This window comes from Podarcis raffonei, chromosome 1 (genome assembly GCF_027172205.1).
Source record: "Podarcis raffonei isolate rPodRaf1 chromosome 1, rPodRaf1.pri, whole genome shotgun sequence".
In the NCBI taxonomy this organism is placed as follows: Eukaryota; Metazoa; Chordata; class Lepidosauria; order Squamata; family Lacertidae; genus Podarcis; species Podarcis raffonei.
The window spans coordinates 47,088,247-47,108,072 of record NC_070602.1 but is presented as its reverse complement, the minus strand read 5'-3'; the positions used below and the strand labels follow the sequence as shown (position 1 = coordinate 47,108,072).

Below are 19,826 nucleotides of genomic sequence, written 5' to 3'. Positions count from 1 at the left end.
TTCTTTCTTTCTTTTTGGTAGCCCAGGCAGGTGTATTTCCTGCACGTGTCTGTCTGTGTGTCTGTCTGTGTTTGCATTTCAAATGCAACAGGCTAGCACTGTAACTCTAAAAGAAAGTGAAAAGAGCGAGCTTTTTCATAGACATTGTTTATGCAATGTAAGAAGAAGAAGAAGAAGAAGAAGAAGAAGAAGAAGAAGAAGAAGAAGAAGAAGAAGGAAAAAGAAAAGCATTTTCATCTCCAGCACTAACACTGGCATGAGGTTTGGATGTGTTGACCATTTTCAGGCCCTGACTGAGTGCTAAAAAAGGAAAAATATAGATCAAGTAAGATTTGCCACCCCCAGTTTTTTTGTTTTTAAAAAAACCACCCAAATATCCACCCAAATTATTTATAGGCTTTCCATCTGAATACGTGACATTTGGTAAGGCGGAGGAAGGAATAAAGTTGAGGTCAGCAGCAACGTTTGAACAAATAGGTACTTTGAGAAGCTGCTGGCATTTCTGATTTGACTGGATGGGATCAGCGGCTGGGTTGACATGGTTGGCTTTATTTTAATTGTCAGGGTTTCCCCCCCTTGTATGAGGATAGTTTTGCCCTTCTTAAAGCCCAGTTGTCCTTCAGTCTGGGCCGTTATGGAATCTTGATTGATAGCTGTCAGTCCTGGTTTGACAATGCTTTGAGGACTGGCATCCAATGAGGTAACGAAGGAGGGGGAAAGCCCTCCCTTCTTCCAGCTCCGTGGCTTAGAACCCTTTGATGTAGCAATAGGCCTCCAGGGTGGCAAACAAAATGTACAGGAGCCACAAGCTCACAAAGAGCAAAGTTGTGGCAAGTCTGCACCCTTTGGGGCCCCCCAGTTCCCCTCCGAGGTGAGGCCGCCTCCGGTACAGCAGGACGCTGACGCAGACGAAAGCGAAGATGGTGAACAGCGTCACAGAGAAGGCGAGGGTGCCTGCTGACACGTGGAACTCCTCTCCCTGGTAAGCCCAGTAGATGGCGGCCACTGACCACGCCAGTCCAATGCCCAAGAAGACGTTGACGGCATTGCTGCCCGTGACATTGCCAATGGAAGCATCTGCATACACGTCCTGGACGGCGGCTGCTTTGCTAGCAAAAGTGTCTGAAAGGGAGAGGTGAAACGAGGGCATGAGGAACAACGGAAAACAGCAGGGGGTGGGTCAGTCATGCTAACTTAGAGCAAGATACTGGCAGACAGAGGACGGAGGTATCTTTTTTGGGGTGCAAGGAGAAGAGCTGGAAACGTAGGCCCCACTTCAATGAGGTGGTAAACAACCTTGTGTCTAGGCTAGAGCATTTCAGTCTGCAATGAGAACTCGCATAGTGGCGAAGGGATTTCATCTATCTGCTTATTTGTTGGGAGGAGGAGAATTTAGTTGTGTGAACCCCAGCTGCAATCTGAAATGGTGCATCCCAGGTTCAGGTATGACTATCACCTCAGAAGAATCAAGGCCTTACCCGAAGGGTCAATGCATATAATTAGTGGAATATCCATTAATCTAAAAGGTTTATAAGCCACCTTTTAGCGTAACTACTCACATACGATGGCAACGCACAACATGAAAATCCCAGATTACAGTGAAATGTATTCAAAACATAAAAGGCAAAAAAGGTAAAGGACCCTTGGACAGTTAAGTCCAGTCAAAAGCGACTATGGGGTTTTCAAATTGCTAGGTTGGCAGGAGCTGGGACAGAGCAACAGGAGCTCACTCTGTTGACCTTCTGATTGGCAAACCCAAGAGGTTCAGTGGTTTAGACCACAGCACCACCTGCGTCCCTTCTCATTTTCTCATCACCTTCCTCATTTTCCATTATTGCAATATTCCATTTTTTCAGCCTGGGGAATGCATTCTCTTGTGAGCAATGTTCTAGGGGCTGCATGGTGGTGATGCGCTGAGCCAGAGGGAACAAGCAACAGACAGGACACTTAACCTTTTTTCGGTAGGTTATATCCCAGCCACACAAATTCAGAGGTTTTCTCTCTCTAGATAAATACCCCACCTGTCACCAGATCTTCCACCCCCACCACTTCCAAGCAAACAAGAGACATTATCAGAGTTCAAGGACAATTTTCAGCCAGGCAAAAAGCACCTGAGGAACAGGGCCAGTGAGGGGTGTGGCCTAGAAAGGGGAGTGGCCTGGAGAATGACCCAAGTGCCAAAGAGAGAGGCCAGAGGGCCACTCTCAGCAACTCACTTCAGGTCCCCTACCCCTCCATTACTGAGTATTGTGCGTTAAGAAACCTCTTAACTGTGGTAGTCATTTCAGATAACCAGCCATCATAGGAAAGTGTGTGTTTTTCATATAACAGATATGACCATGTCAAGTGGATAAGTTGGTGTATGGTTACATGATTACTTCTTTTCCCCACAACCCTGCTCCCAAGCTATTTCCAGCACTTGTGCTCCCAAACAGTCTCAGAGACTGGGGGAAAATGTGCAGCATTATGGGGTAGAAAACAAGTTGTGGAATTGCCGCACCAGGAGAGGAGGAAGGCCATGGCAGGCAGGGGAAAGGGGGAACAGCCTCTGCTGCTGCATCTCCCAAGCATATTCTGCCCCCCACCGCACTGGTATGACTGGCCAAACATAGAGAAAGCCAACCATTCACCCAAGAGCCTCCTCACCTGGAACTGAAGTCCCAAAGGCTACAAAGATAACAGCAGTCACTGAATCCTTGAGGCCAATGGTGCAGCCAAAGTGAGAAGCCAAGTCTCCAATGACAGCGGTGAGCATGCCGATGATCAAGATGGACACGATGAAGCAAGCCCAGCCGTTGCAGTACTCGGTGGGCGGGACGCAGGCAAAGAGCACCTTCCAGAAGACCGTCAGGAAGTGCATGACATAGTCAAAGCAGGAGGGCAGGCGCTCTTCGCCAGACTCATCCTCGTCCTCATCGCCAGCTGCAGGAAACAGGAAAGAGGAAACCCTGAACTGGTAGTCTCTGTGGGAACCACACTACATTGAGCGTCACCACTCCACAGTGCCGCAGGAAGTTCTTGTGGACAATGCTGAGTTCTGGTACTTGCTTTCTACAGCTGCTTTGTTACTCTGACCTTCTGCAGTAAGGGTGGAGAATGTATGCTCCAGATGTTGCCAGACATTGTCTCTGATCATGCTGGCTGGGGCTGATGGGTGTTGGAGTCCAACAACTTTCTGGAGGGCCAAAGATTGGCTGCCCTTGACCTACATCTTCCCCCTCCACCTGCAGACATGAATAGCCCTTCCTGGACATTAGCCTGCCTTCCTTGCTTGCAGTATTCCAGTCCTACCTTGCTGCTGCCTGACCCTCCCAAAAGGTGCCTCAAAATCTGATCTTGCCATGAGAGATCTTCCTGTGTGGAGATCAAATGTCCTTTGGGATTTAAATCTGAGCCAGGTGGAGGTCGGAGATTTGGGAGTCGTTGGATTAGAAAAGAGTGTGAAACAAGATTTGGAATATTCTACAGGCCCTATCCTTAACCATGGAAGTTTGGCAGGAAGGAATATGATTACTGTTGGGTTGGAGCTGCCCCGAGATTTGGCTTTTAACATCAAAGACTACCAAAAAGACTGGCAGAGGGGTATGAAAGAGACTTAAGAGCCTCGGACTTGAGATCTCCGGGTTGAGGGTCTTTTGAGATTGTTGGAACTATTGCTAGGGGCCGAAACCAGGGTGGGGATCTGGTGGGAAAAATTGGGAATTCAAAGTGTATATAATTCGTTTTGTTTTTCTTTTAAAGAGAGATGGAGGAATCATGGAATTGAATCTTTCTTTGACCCTAGGGGAAATATTTTTTAGAATAAGTTTAGATATATAAGTATTAATGGAAATAAGATTAAATGAAGTAAAAATGGATGGTTATTTAGGGAAGGAGAGAATGGGCAACTATAATATATTAAGACAAGACATAAGGATAAAGTTTAAGATGAAGGATTTGTTGAAATATTTATACGAACTAGAATATAAAGAGGGGGATTATAGTATGTTAAGATAAATTAGCAGGATAAAAACCAAGTTGGAAGGATTTGCTGGAATATCTAATTGAATTAGAATACAAAAATGGGAGGCGTGAGGAAGTCAAGGAAACAAGTGAATGCAAGTAAGCGAGTTAAAGGTTTGATTTGTTTTTAATTGTTTATATTTTTTCTTTTTTTCTGTTTTTTGATGATGTATATATATATATATATGTATGTATGTATGTATTTTTTTTTCCTTTCTTTCTTTTTTTATTGATTGTTTTTCTTTATTCTCTTTTGTAACCTTTAAAATCTTAATAAAAATTTATTTAAAACAAACAAACAAAAAAACAAAATCTGATCTTGTCATGAATCGTTAGACTATGATTCTTGCCGGCAAGAACATTCATGACCTTTAGAAACACAGAAGTAGTGAGTTGCTTACTTTGGGAAGCTAACCTGGAGATATACTATCCTCTAAGCTGACCATAGTAAAAGCCTCTTTCCACTCAGAGGTCTTAATTAGAGCTGGAAAAATAAATGCTTCTGTTAGCTTTGCCTTAGTTTCCTCTGCTTCTCTGGGACTACTGAGGGTTAGGAAGGTGAAATGCTTAAGGACAGCAATGGGGTTCCCCACACCCTGTAATGGTACCAGCATCTTTGAAAGTGGGTCAACAACAAGAGAAGCATCTCTTAATGCCCTTAACTTTGTTCTTGCATGAGGACTCAGAGGATATGGTCATATTTATTACCATAGCAACAGCATCATGAAAATACTGAAGGCCACTCAGGCATTCTTATTCATCTTTTCTCACACGAAGCAAGCAAGCATACATTTGAACTCAAAGGGTATTCAAAGAAATGGTTTCCCTGCACAACACAGTAGTTGAACCACACATTCACTGACAAGACACTGGGGCACAGGCTTCTCCTTGTTGTGAGGTTTGCCATACCGTAACACACTCGGGGTTATTAAATGAAACTAGCAAAATGGGTCTGGCATGTGGGATACCTGGCATCAGGGTGGAAGGATGGTTTTGCCCTCCTCACGGCAATGGCTCCAAGTGCAAAGTCATTTATATGGAAGAAAGATAAGGTGTGTCCTTGGAGGCATCCTTCGGGGTGGCTAAGCCTGCTTCCCATCCATTTTACTTATGTTGGCTGATTGGAAATTAACCCTTCATCCCGGAAGAATGCAATGTGCCCTGCAAGCTAAGGTGCCTCATGAAACATCTCGCAATGGGGTACCACAGCTTTAAAAGGGAAGCAGCTGTTTTCTTCTGTTTTATTTGCTACCTTTTTATATTTCTATTTTGTGCCAAAATATCATACAGTTTCTTTGTGGGGCTTTTTTTAATGGAGATGCTTACTCCTGGGTGAATTCCTCACTCATAATCCCAGCCACAAAAGAAAATTGTTTTTAAGCACTGTTCATGACTGAGAACTAAGGGGGCAATTTCCATGCTTCATGTGAGCTGCCAAAGTGTAGGTGAAGCTGGGATGAATTAAGTGTCCTAATATAATCTAGCAGACCAATCAGCTAGTTTAATCTTGTTGATTAATCAGGATGGATCCATTTTAATTGGTGAGGGCTACTTTTAATTATTGAATCTGAGAATTAAGTGAGCAATGCAGTTCATTTTTGAGGCTATTTTGATCTTGGCAAGTCTCTGTAATAGAAACTGGAGGCGGAGGGAGAGAAAGTTCAATAAAAAAGCTCATTTTAACAATGACTGATCTCACATTTCCTTGAATATCTTAAAGAGTCACCTATATTTACGTTTTGCAAATGTGCAAATAAAAAAAGGTAACATTTGTTGTTTAAAATGCTGGTGAACAGTCATTCTGTGTCCAATGTGTGGGTGAAACAAGATAGCAAAACATAGGAGGGAAAACCTGCAAAAACTCTGGCCCATCTGCAAATCTGAGGCCTCTGAGTGGAGACCTTAGTGGTAGGTGGTGCAGGGCACAGTGATAATCAAAATGGGTTTTTCCTCCTCTCTCACTGTGGGTCCCAGTACCCCATCTCACCTGCGCTGACAGTAATGGCTTCCAGGAACTGGTCCCGCCACGAATGCGTTCCTACAACCAAGGCGAGGTTTGTCTTCTTGATGAGCTTGTCCACAGTACTCTGTCAATGACAGAAACACAAAGATTAGGCACCTGTTTGTGTACAGGAGCAGCAATGTACTGCATAGCTCCTCCCCCTAGCCTCTGCACAGAGTGTAGCTTTCTGTGATGCTTTTGCGAATACAGCTGTACACGCTAAGGTTCTCTGTGCCAGGGTTAGGGACAGGAGCCACTCAGTGGTCCTCCAATTCCCGATCCAGTGTTGACCAACACAGGAGCAAGTCTCACCCCTCCAAACAGGGCTCAAGCTGATGGCCACCACCATGTCTTGAGGGGGTAAATTTCACAGTTTAATGATAAGAAAACTATATTCCCACAGAACAAACCACTGCCATGTTAGGAAAGAAAAGAAGAGGAGGTAAGCTTAGAAGCCTGTCAGTTGGAAGGCAAGCTTCCCTTGATGTCCCACTGGTGCCCTAGAGTGAAATCTGCCTCTACTGCCCAATTTCAAGACCGAAGAAGTGAAAGAGACTGGCGGAGGAATCCAAGGCTGAAGCAGCATGGAAATGATATCCCGCACGTGACCCAATGCTCTCTACTTCCTTTTCAGCTCTTGACTGTGACTGTGACCACAGTAAACAGGTTTTATGTCCATCTGCTACAACAAGCAGTACGGCAAAAGGTAATAGATGTTTTTACTGACAAATGTATAGGAATATCTCTCTTTTTAAGAAGCACAGTTGTAAACATGACTGCACAGACTGAGTAGGCGCTAAAGAACAACATTTACTATCATCTGTTCTTTCATGTGAAGCATAATAAGGAATGCTTTTTCTGGTGTTATATTTGCCAACTGCTTAGGGTTTAGAGATTTGCTTCTTTTCCAGGTTTTGTCTTTCAATGGCAGCCATTGGATTAATCAATGGAATGAATGGTGACAACTCTTCTTAGCTGTGCATGGCCATGTAATTGTTGGGCATATCTGGCCAAGTTGCTGTTCAAACAATATATTTTGGACTCACTCAGGATTGGCTGGCCTTATTTTCAGCAGTCACATGTCAGGAGAGGGTTGTTGGATGATAGAAGGCAGCCTAATTCTGTAATGTTGTAATTCAAGTAATTACTCTTTTTCTCCTCAGATTCCCCCCTATCCTTTTCTCCATGGTCTTGCTACTTATTTTTCTCATTTTCTCTCCCCCCCCCCGCCTCAGAGCCTACACCTCTCTATTTCCCTGCCCTTCACTGTTGTTTCCCTTTTCATACACCACTCTTTCTTCCCTTCCTTTCATCCTTTATTCATTCTCTGGTCAATCCCTTTCCTGTCCTTCCTCCTCCAAAATCTCCTGATACCCAACACTGACCTTGAATTCATAGGACTCTTCAATGATGACCTCCAGCTTAGGATGCTCGCCCAGTATTGGCTTCCCCATCTCTGCAATACGCTTGGCTTCCTCCTCTTCCATTGTCAGCTTCCTTTCTGCCACTTCTGTGGGGAAAATGTCAACATATGGAGAGAATGTCCTCCACACTTCCAACAAAGGGGAGAGGACGCTGGGCAAAAGAGCTGGGCTGGGCAGAGAAGGGGCTCGTATGCTGCCAGCCTCCATCACAAGCTCCACAGAACAGATCTCATGAAGGTGGGGCCTAGGGGTTGACACTACTTACCTCAACTGTCATATATTGGCCAAAACAGAGAGTCAATCCATTTTCAGTTATGCTTTTTTCTTTTGTTCTTGGAAATGGAAGTTTACTCCAGATTGGGCAAATGCCCAAAGTGGGAACTTGTTGAAAATATTGGAACAGTTTCCTCCGTCCCTACTGTTTTCAATTTTATATTTGCACTGGTTGTTTTCTAGAACCACAATCCAACACAGAGTTGCATACACTGACTCAAACATCCAAAAGTTCACGCTGTCTTGTGGCTTTAGTAATTTTAATCTGGATTTTCTTTGAGGTCTTGCTATAAGTACATGAAAATGAGAAAGCATGCATTGTTTTGGGACAACCTGATTATATGAGAATATGAAAAAAACACATTGATCCTTTGAAAATGAGAATAGAAAAAATTAGCAGATGCCAATATTTTATTGGAAACAAAGATTTCAGTAGGCAAATGCAATAACTCAATATGAAGTGAATTGATCAAGGAAAGGATATGATTATATGGGGTGAGGGCCATATTATTCTGTAAGATGTCCTTCTATGGCACTCAATGCTGCTAATTCAGTTTGGGAGAGATTGAGGTATCTATTATTTCTTTCTCTGTTCTTTTAAGAAAACTTCATTGGTTTCTATGTTTGCAATGAAGAAGAATTTCCCCCAGTGATTACACAATCACACTTAGTAATTTGTTCAACTTAGTAGTGAAGGCTCACTCATATACACTAATGTTCAGTTATGTGTGGGACACACGCAGAGTTATGTGTGCACATGCACTTATTGTTTCCTGTGCTTCAATGAATCATTATTTGTTGCATTTATATCCCACTTTTTTTTACTCTAAGAGCTCCTAAGGTGGCATACATGGTTCGCCCCCACTTCATTTAATCCCCACAACAACTCTGTGATACCCCCTGTGATATAGGGGTTAGGCTGAGAGGCAGTGACTTGGCCAAGGTCACAGGTCCTAGTCCAGCACTAACTGCTATGCAATGATGGTATCTCATTCATAGAATCACAGAACTATAGAGTTGGAAGGGACCCTGAGGATCACCTGGTCCAACCCCCTGGAATGAAGGAATATGCAGCTGTCCTTTACAGGGATTGAACCTGCAACCTTGGCGTTATCAGGACCATGCCCTAACCAACTGAGCTATCCGGGCTGACTTCATACGAGTTCTTTTAAATGTTCAGAAGAAACAAACCATGAGTGAATTACATGGTTTTCATCGCCACATTGTGCAGGGGTGGGGAACCTTTTTGAGCCCAAGGGCCACACTTCCTTGTGGCCAACTTCTGAGAGCTAAATGAGAATGAAGCGTGGGGTTAGAGGCAAAGTGGCTGGAGCAATGGAATGCAGTCGTTAAGCAGGTCATATTCCAGCCACACATAAACCAGAGGTTTCAACACCCAAACACCACATGCACCTCTCCAGGCAAAGCAGAGGCATTATCAGCCAGGCAAAAACACTTGAAGAGGTGTGTGGAGCAGGGCCAGGGAGAGGCGTGGTTTGGGGACAAGGGGTGCAGCCCATGGACAGGCATGGTCTAGAGCTGCTTATAGAGGCCTGGAGGGGTTGTATTTGGCTCCTGTGCCTGAGGCTCCTCACACCTGTCATAGTGCAATGAAGGACCTGGGAGGACGTTTCACTGAACAAAATCTTGTCTTCAGGACAGGGAGGGAATTCAAGGTAAATGAATTCATTAGACCATCTTCGGCTAACTTGGTGCCTTCTAGAGATTTTGGATTGCAACTCCCATCATCCTCAGCCAGCAGAGCCAACGGCTGGAGACAATGGAAGCTGCAGTCCAAGAAAATCTGGAGAGTCACAAGTTATCCATCCCTGCACTAAGTCTTCCTCCACCCTGTACACCATTCACAGATCTCTTTGTTAACAGGCAGTAAATATATAGTGTTATTAACAATAAACAGAATTTTCTTGACAAAACTATTATGCCTCTGCCAAAAGTGCTTGTGACAATATTCTATAGAGCAATCTCAATCCACGTAGGAGGTTTTGATCAACAGGGGACAATAAATAGAGAGCTAATTGAACAACAAGAGTAAGAAAGGATGGAGGTAAGCAAGATAAAGCAGTGAAACAAATCTTTTTAAAAATATATCAAATAATCTACAATGTGGTGTATAATTTATAATTTATATTGTGCAGGGTGAACTTTCAGGATTTGCTTTTGCTGCTTTGGCAATTTTGGTGTTAGAAACAGCTCATTGAAAACTTTCCTTGTCCATGGTGCTGATGGGCACTGCTCATTGAATTAATAAAAGCAACAGAACTTAGGACTTCTTCACACTTACCTTTTCTCCACTCTTTCCAGACATGGCCTGCACTTTAAAGCTCCATATCTGATGGGTCCCCCTTTTTTGCTCCAAAGCTTTCCCCACAAAAATCTGCCTCTCAAGCTCAATGGGAGCAACTGGTTTTCTGCTGAAAACCCGAAGTGAAGTTTGCTTTCCAATGTTTTATCCATTGATTTCTATCTGCTGCAGTTAAATAAAGTCCACCCCCAACTGTAATTGGTTCACTCTTCTTTCCAGGTTGTGTGCATTCATATGTGATACTGGTAGCATGCTGGTTTTGTTTTGTTTTTTTGCAGTCTTTCCCACATGGATCTGTTTGTGTCTGCCTGGGGCGTCAGACAGTTTGTGAAGTTGTGCATGATATGACTGACACGGGAAGCCAAGGATTACAGCCTCCTGGTGCGGTCTTTCACACACTTACTAAAAAGTAAGTCTCAGTGTGTATCATGCTTTCAAGCAAACACCTATAAGGCTGCGCGTTTAGAGAGCAGTCATGAACCTGTGGAAATCACTTCCAGTCATTGCTGTTGGTGTTATTATCATCCTTACTAGAATTGATGCTCTGCCTTTCTACTGCAAATGTTCAAGGCAGCTGAACAGTGGCCCCCTAAAAATGCAAAGAATGAAAGTTCCCTATTAAAATTAATCTTAAAACAAAAGCCCATAATAAGAAAGGATCACAAAACCAGTAGTAGTCAAAACCTCCAGCTGTCAATTAAGATACAAGACTGAAATAATAATAAGTCTTGTTGGTCTACCTGCCTGCAGGTGAGTAGCAACAGGCCAGGTCAACCTCCCTCAGGAGCACAATCTAGTTGAAAGTACCCTGCCCTGTGCCACATATGAAACAACCTACAGTGCTGCTTTGGGAAAGCAGTAGAGTTAGTAGCTATGGCAACTAGTGTCCTTCTCGCCTTTCTTTGATGAACACCCTGGCCGTTCAGTTATGCACTGGCACGCAAAGGAAACATAACCCAGGAGTCTAAACCCTGTAGGTGCATGGGTTATAAGGCTTTCACTTGGATTTATGAAGACTTCGGGTCATTCTGTGAGCACAAGATGCCTGATGTGAAAGGACTTATAAATCCTGCATGGACTCCCACAGGCCTCATATTCTCCGTAAGAAATTATTCAGAGGCTAAAAACTCTGCACAGATGCTCCATATATCATTAAAACTTTGCCTCAACTCAAAAAGCCTTCCGGACTACAAATATTATTAACTTTGCAAGGCCAGCACAATTTACAGAACACACAAGGACTCCTGTTTCAGGAGACCACATTAATCTGTTGCAGCAACAGCAGCAGCAAAGACAAATCCATCCACCTTTTGAAGTCAGTAGCACGCTGAAGTGTCAGGGCTCTTTTGTGAGCTCCCACCGAGTGCTCCAGAACGGGGAATCCCCTGCATGAGTCAGAAATAGCTCCACAAAAGAACAGAAGCAGAGACTAGATGCATCTCTGAATGTCGGAGCCATAATCCTTTAATGCTCCTTCTAGGTGTTCAACTGAGGAATATCCCCAAGCACTTGAGTCATCGCCATACAGACTTATGGGCATCACTTTTCAGCACCGTAAACTGAATTTATCTTTCTTTCTTTTCTCCAACACTGAAATTTCCAGAGGCAATAGCAATGGTGCTAGCACCTGCATACTATGAGAACTGAAGCAACAGGCATGGGGGGGGGGGACTATGAGGCTTAACAAGTCTTCCGTGCACTTCAACTCCAGACCTCACTAAGGGTTCATCCACAGGTCCATGATTTTTAGGCACAAGTCCGAGTGGGTTTTTTGTTTATCCTGCCACTTTCCTGGGAAAACCCAGTGTTTAGAACATTAGAACAAATGTCAACCCATGGAAAACCCAATTGCTGTCTGTTCCGATTCAGTGCTAAACAGCGGGTTTTCCTGGGGAAAGCAGGAGGAGAAACCAAAATTCCCTTTCAGACCCATGTCTAAAAATTACAGACCTGTACCTAAAAATTATAGCACAAACAGAATTGAGGATGATCCCTAGCAGCATTTTTAAAATTAAAAATATAGGTTAATAATAATAATTTATTATTTATACTCTGCCCATCTGGCTGGGTTTCCCCAGCCACTCTGGGAGGCTCTTAACCAAAAATTAAAAACACAACACAGCATTAAAAATTAAAAACTTCCCTAAACATAACGAATAACAAAAGGAAACATGCACAACGAATTAACAATATGTTGTGTCATTTCTGTCATAACTGGTATGTGTTTCAGGAGAGAAGAGGTGGAGATAAATGTCCCATCTCAAAGAGAGGCATATCCCATGTTTTTTCCCATATAAATTTGTCCTGGGCTGAAACACATTGCTGGAATTGCCTTGGGCCCACAGATGAAGTCCCACTAAATTGTGGCAAATGACTCAGACTCAGCTGTCCCCCTGCAAAATTTCAGTTGCTGTGTTAGTTTTTCTGATGGTATAAAAATGTTTTCCTAACCGTCTATCATGAAAGTTTGCACCCTCTTCCACCTTTAAGGGACGATCAATCTAGCAGCAACCAACGGGTAAGTAATAAGTTCATTTGTGGATATATCGGAATGATTTCTGGTATGTCCATTTGTAGCTGCTATGTGCAGGCTAGAGATGGGAAGGCCTGGGAAAAAACCTGAAAAAATGGGGGGGGGGGACAAGGGGGAAATCTGGGTCCTCCCTATTTTTTTCCAGGCCTTCCCATCTCTAGTGCAGGCCACTTGAAATTTCTCATTGAGATGCCTGTGGCTTTAGGGTAAGCTACCTATAAGTGCATCACCTGCAACAGACCCAGCCATCCTCTAGAACTGAAGAGACAAATTTGTGTGGCATAGAACTCTCCTGCTGTTCCTAAGCATGTTCCTGGAGAGGAGTCACTGGCTACTGCTATGGGCACAGTGTACATGGGCCGCATGCCTGGGCATGTTGCAATGTTTTCAGCACATTGTGTGCTCAGCTGAGGGCTATAAGGGGACTTACAAGGCTCCACGGAACCCTTTGAGCCTTAGAGAGGAGACCGAGAGATGACAGGCATCTTCAAATATCTAAAGGGCTGTGACATGTGAGGCATGAAGGCAGCTCTCTACATGGCCCTTTCCACCTGGCCTAGGAGGCGGGGCCCACACTCACCAGCCCTACTGAAGAGGCTCCTCATGAGGCCGGAGGAACATCGCCCAGCTAATGTTTTATTGATTTATTGAGCTTAATATGCTGTAAACCGCTTTGAGATGTTTATTAAAAATATAAAGCGGTATATAAATAAATATAATAATAATAATAATAATAATAATAATAATAATAATAATAATAATAAAAAAAAAATGGAGCAGGCTTATTTTCTCCTGCTCCATAGACTAGGACCTGAACCAATGGATTCAAGTTACAAGAAAGGAGATTCCAACTAAACATCGGGAAGAACTTTCTGACAGTAAGAGCTGTTTGACAGTGGAACAGACTCCCACAAGAGCTGGTGGACTCTCCTTCCTTGGAGGTTTTTAAACAGAGGTTGGATGGCCATCTGTCATGTATGATCTAGCTGTGATTCCTGCGTTGCAGGGGATTTGACTAGATGACCCTTGGGGTCCCTTCCAACTCTACAATTCTATGATTCCTTTCTTGTATGTTCAGCCGGTACTTTCTCACTCTCAGAGAAGTATGCTTTTGGGGGCCATTCAAAAAAAGAGAAAGAGGCATCGGAACTGACTGTTCCTGGCCTGATCCATTCACAACAATGATAACGACAGTCACAACTTTTCATGTAGCACCATCTCCCCAGCTTCTGGCACTCAAGGAGCCATACAGAGAATAACAAATGCACAAAGATTTTCAAGAGGAAGGAAGATACCATAAAGGAGAAATCGACTGCTGACAAGTCCACAGCACAGTTAAAACAAATCGGCTTTCAGGTCCTCTTTAAAGATAGGAAGGAAGACACAGCCGTGAACACTGAAGGGAGAGATCGGCGACGAAGGCACAATCGCCCACAGGCTTAAAGTGGCAGGAGTCCCAACAGCAGGTATGTCCGGGAACAAAAAAAGCTGAAGAGTTTTTAATTTGACAGGTCAAGTCTGTCAAGGTGAAAGCTGCCAAACTGCAGCTTAATTATTAACCAGCCCTGATTTGTTTGCATCAGCCTCAGTACTCAGCTTTCAACATGGCTTGCACCCGAGACTCCCAGCTGTCAAGTCCAATTAGTCCTGATAAGGTCTGGAGATGCCAGGCAGGGAAATGAATGTGCCAGTTCCTCCTCGGCTCCCATCTCTGCTTTCCAGATATGGCAAAGGTTGGGAGGAAATAATTCCACCTTAACACCCCTCATTCTGAACTTAAGCAAGTGCTAAACGGCAGGTGGGAGGCAAGATGCCCTCTTTCTGGACAAGGAGAAATGGAGGGTGCATTTCCAGGATGGTGGGGCAAGCCCACCCTTATTGCAAGAGGTGTAAATCACAGACACTCTGGAGTGAGTGAACGTGGTTCCAAAATGATACTGAGATTTACTTTAGAGGGAAGGAAGGTGAGTCTGCACTGAAAACATCACAAAACATTTATGTCCAGGTGGATAATGATCACGTCCATCCTGGACATTACACTTCTTGTGATGACTGAGACTCCTGTGCCAAATTCCCCATCTATATGTCTATCTATCATCTATCTATCTATCTATCTATCTATCTATCTATCTATCTATCATCTATCATCCATCCATCCATCCTGCATGAATCACCCTCAATATAAAAACAACTGTAGGATGATATAAGAAGACATTTAAAAACTATCAATTTATTATAAACCAAACCAACAACCAACTAAAAATGCTACAACATGCCTGGGCAAATAAGGTTTTGAGCACATGCCAAAAAGAACACAATATTGGTGCCAGGCATGCCTCCCTTGGGTACATTATGTGTGCATTATTGTGGTATTTTTTGGATTGCACCATTTATATTTATCATTTAAAATTTGTTTTAAACTTTACTGTACATTGCTTAGAAAACTATGGCATGGGGTGATTAACAAACAATACTACAACTATTAGTTTAAATAATCATGCATTGGTGAATTGTTTTACATAGTGACAGATTGTGTGAATTATCTGTTGTAGGAGTATTTCATTGCATAAACTGTGATGAACTAGGCTCTGATGACCCATAAGTTCAACATGTGTCTGACATGTCAGAATATTCGAACAATGAGTCACTCTGCCAGAAATTTGAGTTGGAGTAGCTTCAGTCACAACTTAAGTGTAGTTCCTATTTACATGACTACTAGAATTCCATATCTCTGAATCTTGGTGATGTCCAGATATGAAACTCTGGACTCCTTCCTTATCTTTGCCGTTACATAGCTAACCCTCATGACCAAGATTCTCAAAGAGGGAAGGTGTTAGAAGAGTCACAAAGTCTCTCACCCTGTGGCTCTCGACATCTTTTGGAACTTCAAAGCCCAATTAAGGTGCCACAACAGTTAAGAACATAGCAATATTTCCTAGTACACCTTGTGCCTCTAGAAGATTCTATTTTGAATGTCAAACATTCAGATAGAGGCTCATTGATGTTGCAGGTCAGGAACAGGCAGCAGTGGCCTTCCAGATATTGTTGGATTCCTCAAACATCCCTCAGCTTCTGCCCACATGGTCAATGGTCAGTGATGATGGGAGCTGTAATCAAGTAACACTTGTAGAGCAGAGGTCCTCCATCCCTAGCATAGGTCAATGTTAGAATATAGGATTAAAAAGCCCACATGCTTTCATCATTCCTTCACATCTTCATACACCCTAGTTTGAATTGTTCTGAATTTGGATAGTTTTAGGTAGGCATCCTTACAAACATGTAATGCCTAGTTCTGAGAGACAAACAAACAAACAAACAAACAAACGGGTTATCAAGAGCAACCGAACTTCTGAAGGGCAGAGAAAACATGTAATGTACATAGAAGACTCATGAACATGGGGACAATAATACAGCCATTGTGTCACACTGTCACAGAGTAAGTGAGTGAGAGAGAGATGGAGAAGGAGAGTGTGTTTGTGTGAGAGAGAGACAGGGAGAGTTTTCTACGCAGAGCTAGACCTAAAGAAGGCTACACAACATAGAAGTTTTGTGATGGTGGGGAGGCAGAAGCTAGAGGCAAAGAGACTTCAATGTAATTTTCAACGTAATTTTTTCCAACACTCCTGAAATGTTTGCATTTTCTAAATCTAACATGACATGGACTAAGTGAAAATGTCACCTCCATTCTTTACTTATTAGTCATGATCTGTCCTGAGTGGCACTCTACGTGCGCAGTGACATATGCATTTTTTATGTTGCTCTGGATATCATCTGCCACAGGATTTACAGGGTTTGAAGTACATCGTCCATGCGTCCAAGGGATGTCAACGAAGCCCGTGGAAGGGGGCCCGACTGCAGAAGTTAAGTGGAGGAGAAGTGTCATTATATAAACCTTGTTCACTCCACAGCTCATCTAAAGGAGGGGGGTGCTGTCTGGAGCAGATGTGGCTGGTGAGGAATTGGTGCTGTGTTCTGGGCAACTTTTTTCTTTCCTAACATGGTCAGAGATTTAGCCTCTTTCCTTATTAACTTAAGAGCAACTTCCAGTAGTGCCAAGTGAGTGAATTATCCAATGCTACCTGCCAAAAGCAATCAAATCTGAGCACAAGAAAGGGCAGAAATCGTATTATTTTAATACATATTATTTGGTTCCAGAAGATCTGATTAAATTAGCACACTACTGAATTAGAGCAACAAAATTACTATGGGAACAGCTGAGAAAGACTTCCTGAAACTGAAGAGCTGATCGAATTATAAGAAGGAAAGAGCCTCTTTGCTTCCCAGTTATTCTCCAGTTGGTGTCTCTCTCTCTTTGTACACAAGGGATCCAGGTGTGTATACAAAGAATGTAATATAGAAATGTCTCTGGAGGTGTTTTAGTTTCATCTCTCTAGATAACAGGAAGCCACCAATCACAGCAGCTTCTTGAATCCTGAGTGCATGTTGGCATTGAAATGTACATTTACAACTAAGAGAGTATGCATATTCATGTGCCGTTCTTACTCTACTTTATACAGTCATACCTCATGTTACGTTTGCTTCATGATACGTTTTTTCAGGTTGTGTCCCACAGGGACCTGCAAGTACTGGAAAGGGTTACTTCCGGGTTTTGCCGCTCGTGCATGCACAGACATGCAAAATGACGTCATGTGCATGCGCAGAAGTGGCGAATCACAACCCGCGCGTGTGCAGACACGCCGCTGTGGGTTGCGTTCTATTCATGTTGCGAACAGGCCTCTGGAACGGATCCCGTTTGCAACCAGAGGTACATATATGCTTTACAGATACTTATAAATTCTTTTTGGGGTGGGGAAAAAATGGCGAGAATCATTCCTAGCTGACAGAGATTTGGGGGCACATTACATGCTTGGCCCCTGTGTGCTTCCACCAGTAGCCCCCTAACTTCCATCCACTTCTTTTTTCTGCTTGAGGAGCTCCTCTGCTAACAGGGATTGGGTCATCTGACATGCAATGTTATGCAGACCTACTGAACGTGAGCCAAAGGTAAGGTGCCATTACCGATGAACACACTAGGTGAACTCTGTGGTGTGTGACGGAAGCCATATAACTTTTAGATTGGAGGCAGGGAACAGCTTTTAAGAGATGTGAGCGATATGATAAAGGCATTGTTGCCTACGATGTAAACACTCGTCTCCTTTGTCCTGTTATCAGTGATGACCAGTCTGGTGGTTTGCTGCCAGGAATTTCTGGCAGCTGCTCTGAAGAAAGTAAGGGTGGCAAAGTGCATTCTACGCTATAACAAAGGGGGGGCAGCGGTGGAGGAAAGGGCATTGCAGTTGTCCCTGGAGAAATGTGTGGCTGCTTCCTAGAGGGCCTCAGCAGCCTATACAGGCATTTGGCCTGCTAGCCAGTCAGCAGCCACTGCTTCTAGGGGGTTGCTGCTAAGAATGGGCTCAACTCCTTTCCTCAGTTATTCAGCTGCTGCAGAAAGTAATTATTTCCAGGGATTCCCTCCACTGCCCACTGCTGCCCTCCATTATTCGAGACAAAAGAAGGTTTGCACTACATACACCTATACACTTTAATTTGTATTGGTTCACTGCCCAGAGAAAGTTAGTTTTGGATCGTATGCAAACAGTGTTAATAAATAAAATGGCAGTCTAGTCAATTTCTACACATGAATGGGAAGGAGGACGCCATTTTGCTATTTGCATCTTAGGCCAGCTTCAATGTACTCTTGGTGGGGTATCTCACTACTGTGTGACTTTAGCCAGCAGGTATTGGTATTCATACCAATATGCCATAGGCTCTCTCTTTCTCATTCATATATTATATATGCACTTTATTAGCATCAGATTTTGGCATATGTCCGTTATCTCAGTAACTCGGATGTCCTGAGCGTGGCTTTATTTCAAATGCCTCTCCGCAACAAAGCCTTCTAAGAAAATTTGATAGAGGGCACTTTGAGTTGGTCCACAGAGCTGCAGCTGTCATGCTGGAGAAGCACTTGTCAATCTCCATGCACATAGATCGTTTCTGAGAGCTGCAGCCAGAAGGACTCTGACAGATTCAGGGAAAGGGAAGGTGATGGTCCAAGCACATTTGAATGCAAAACACCAGCCTCATTCTCCGGGCTGTGAGACAGATTCTTATCATTTTGCACTCTTTTTTTAAGGGCACAAGCTGAACCATAATTAAGTGTGCAGATGACACAAAGGGGAGACTTTGGAGACCGGGCTGACAATAGCCACTGTCTGATCCTATGTGAATGAAGGTGGCAAGAATGTCAGTCACTGAGGGGGGAGGACCACTAGAAACTGCACAGATGGGGAATGAAAGAGAGCTAAAGATCGCAAGTGAGGGCAGCAGGAGCTGGGGAAGTGGGAGGTGGAAAGCAACAGCAGCAATTACTGCTTTCCAAGAGGCTTGTTTACATCCTGCCTGCCTCTTGGTAATGCTGTCCATTAAGCTGTGGATGTAAATGCAAACCTCCTTCACATCATGATGACAGGTCACTATTGACACCCACTAGAGTCTTAAAGTGGTGTTTTACAAATGGTAAAAATTCGTGCTTTCTCCCTTCTGTTGAAACCTCCAATGGAAGCCCCAGGCAGAAACGAGCATACAGTTCAGTCTCGAAATGGTCTTTTAAGTCAGGGCTACAGGCAATCTGAGTGGGGGCAGCTCCTGGGTGTCCCCTGATTCCTGATACAGAGGTAGGAGCAGGGAGCTTCTAGCCCTTCAACCACTTAACTCGTCTCAGCAGAGTTACCTGAAGAGAACAGCCCTCTTTGCCTGATAACAGAAGCACTGCCACCATGCTACTGAGGCCTTCACTTGAATGCATACAGGAGCCCTGGCAGCAGTTCAGAATTTGGGAATACCAGCTGGCTGACCCCCCTCCCCAGTGTGGTGGCTAAATGCCAGGTCTGTCTGCAGGAAAACATCAATGACCCAGGATTTTCTCATGGATGAGGGGGCTCACCGGGCAGATTAGCTTTGTGAGCCTATGCTAACCCAGCTGTGTCTGTCTGGGTACTTGGTGAAGCACCATTGCAGGGCAGATGGATGGGGCAGGGGATCATGAGATCATCCATAAAAATTCCATCACCCTCACCAGGAGATTGATGTGCACTGTGCCTGAGGGACTGCTTGTGGTGATCTGGCAACTTCACCATACAGTTTTTGGTGAATCTGGAAGCAGGGCACCTTTGACACCTGTGTGTGTGTGTGTCCCATCCTATTTTGTGATGGTAAGTGTCAGGGAACTGACATCGGAGCCAGGAGTGGAGGCAAGGCTCCCAAGCG

The 19,826-nt window shown here is 43.8% G+C and overlaps 1 protein-coding gene across 5 annotated transcripts in view; it reads right to left on the bottom strand.

The window, feature by feature from the left end:
• Positions 1-529: 529 nt before the first annotated feature.
• The window catches only part of SLC8A3 (solute carrier family 8 member A3), a 174,843-nt gene continuing 155,546 nt past the window's right edge, over positions 530-19,826 (bottom strand). For all 5 annotated transcript variants that reach the window (XM_053384830.1, XM_053384861.1, XM_053384852.1 and 2 more), the window contains 4 exons: positions 7,390-7,514; positions 5,990-6,089; positions 2,647-2,922; positions 530-1,122 (listed from right to left, as the gene is read on the bottom strand). In XM_053384830.1, coding sequence (XP_053240805.1) covers positions 746-1,122; positions 2,647-2,922; positions 5,990-6,089; positions 7,390-7,514 — 878 coding nt within the window. In that variant the 3' untranslated portion in view covers positions 530-745. The remainder of the gene's footprint in view (positions 1,123-2,646; positions 2,923-5,989; positions 6,090-7,389; positions 7,515-19,826) is intronic.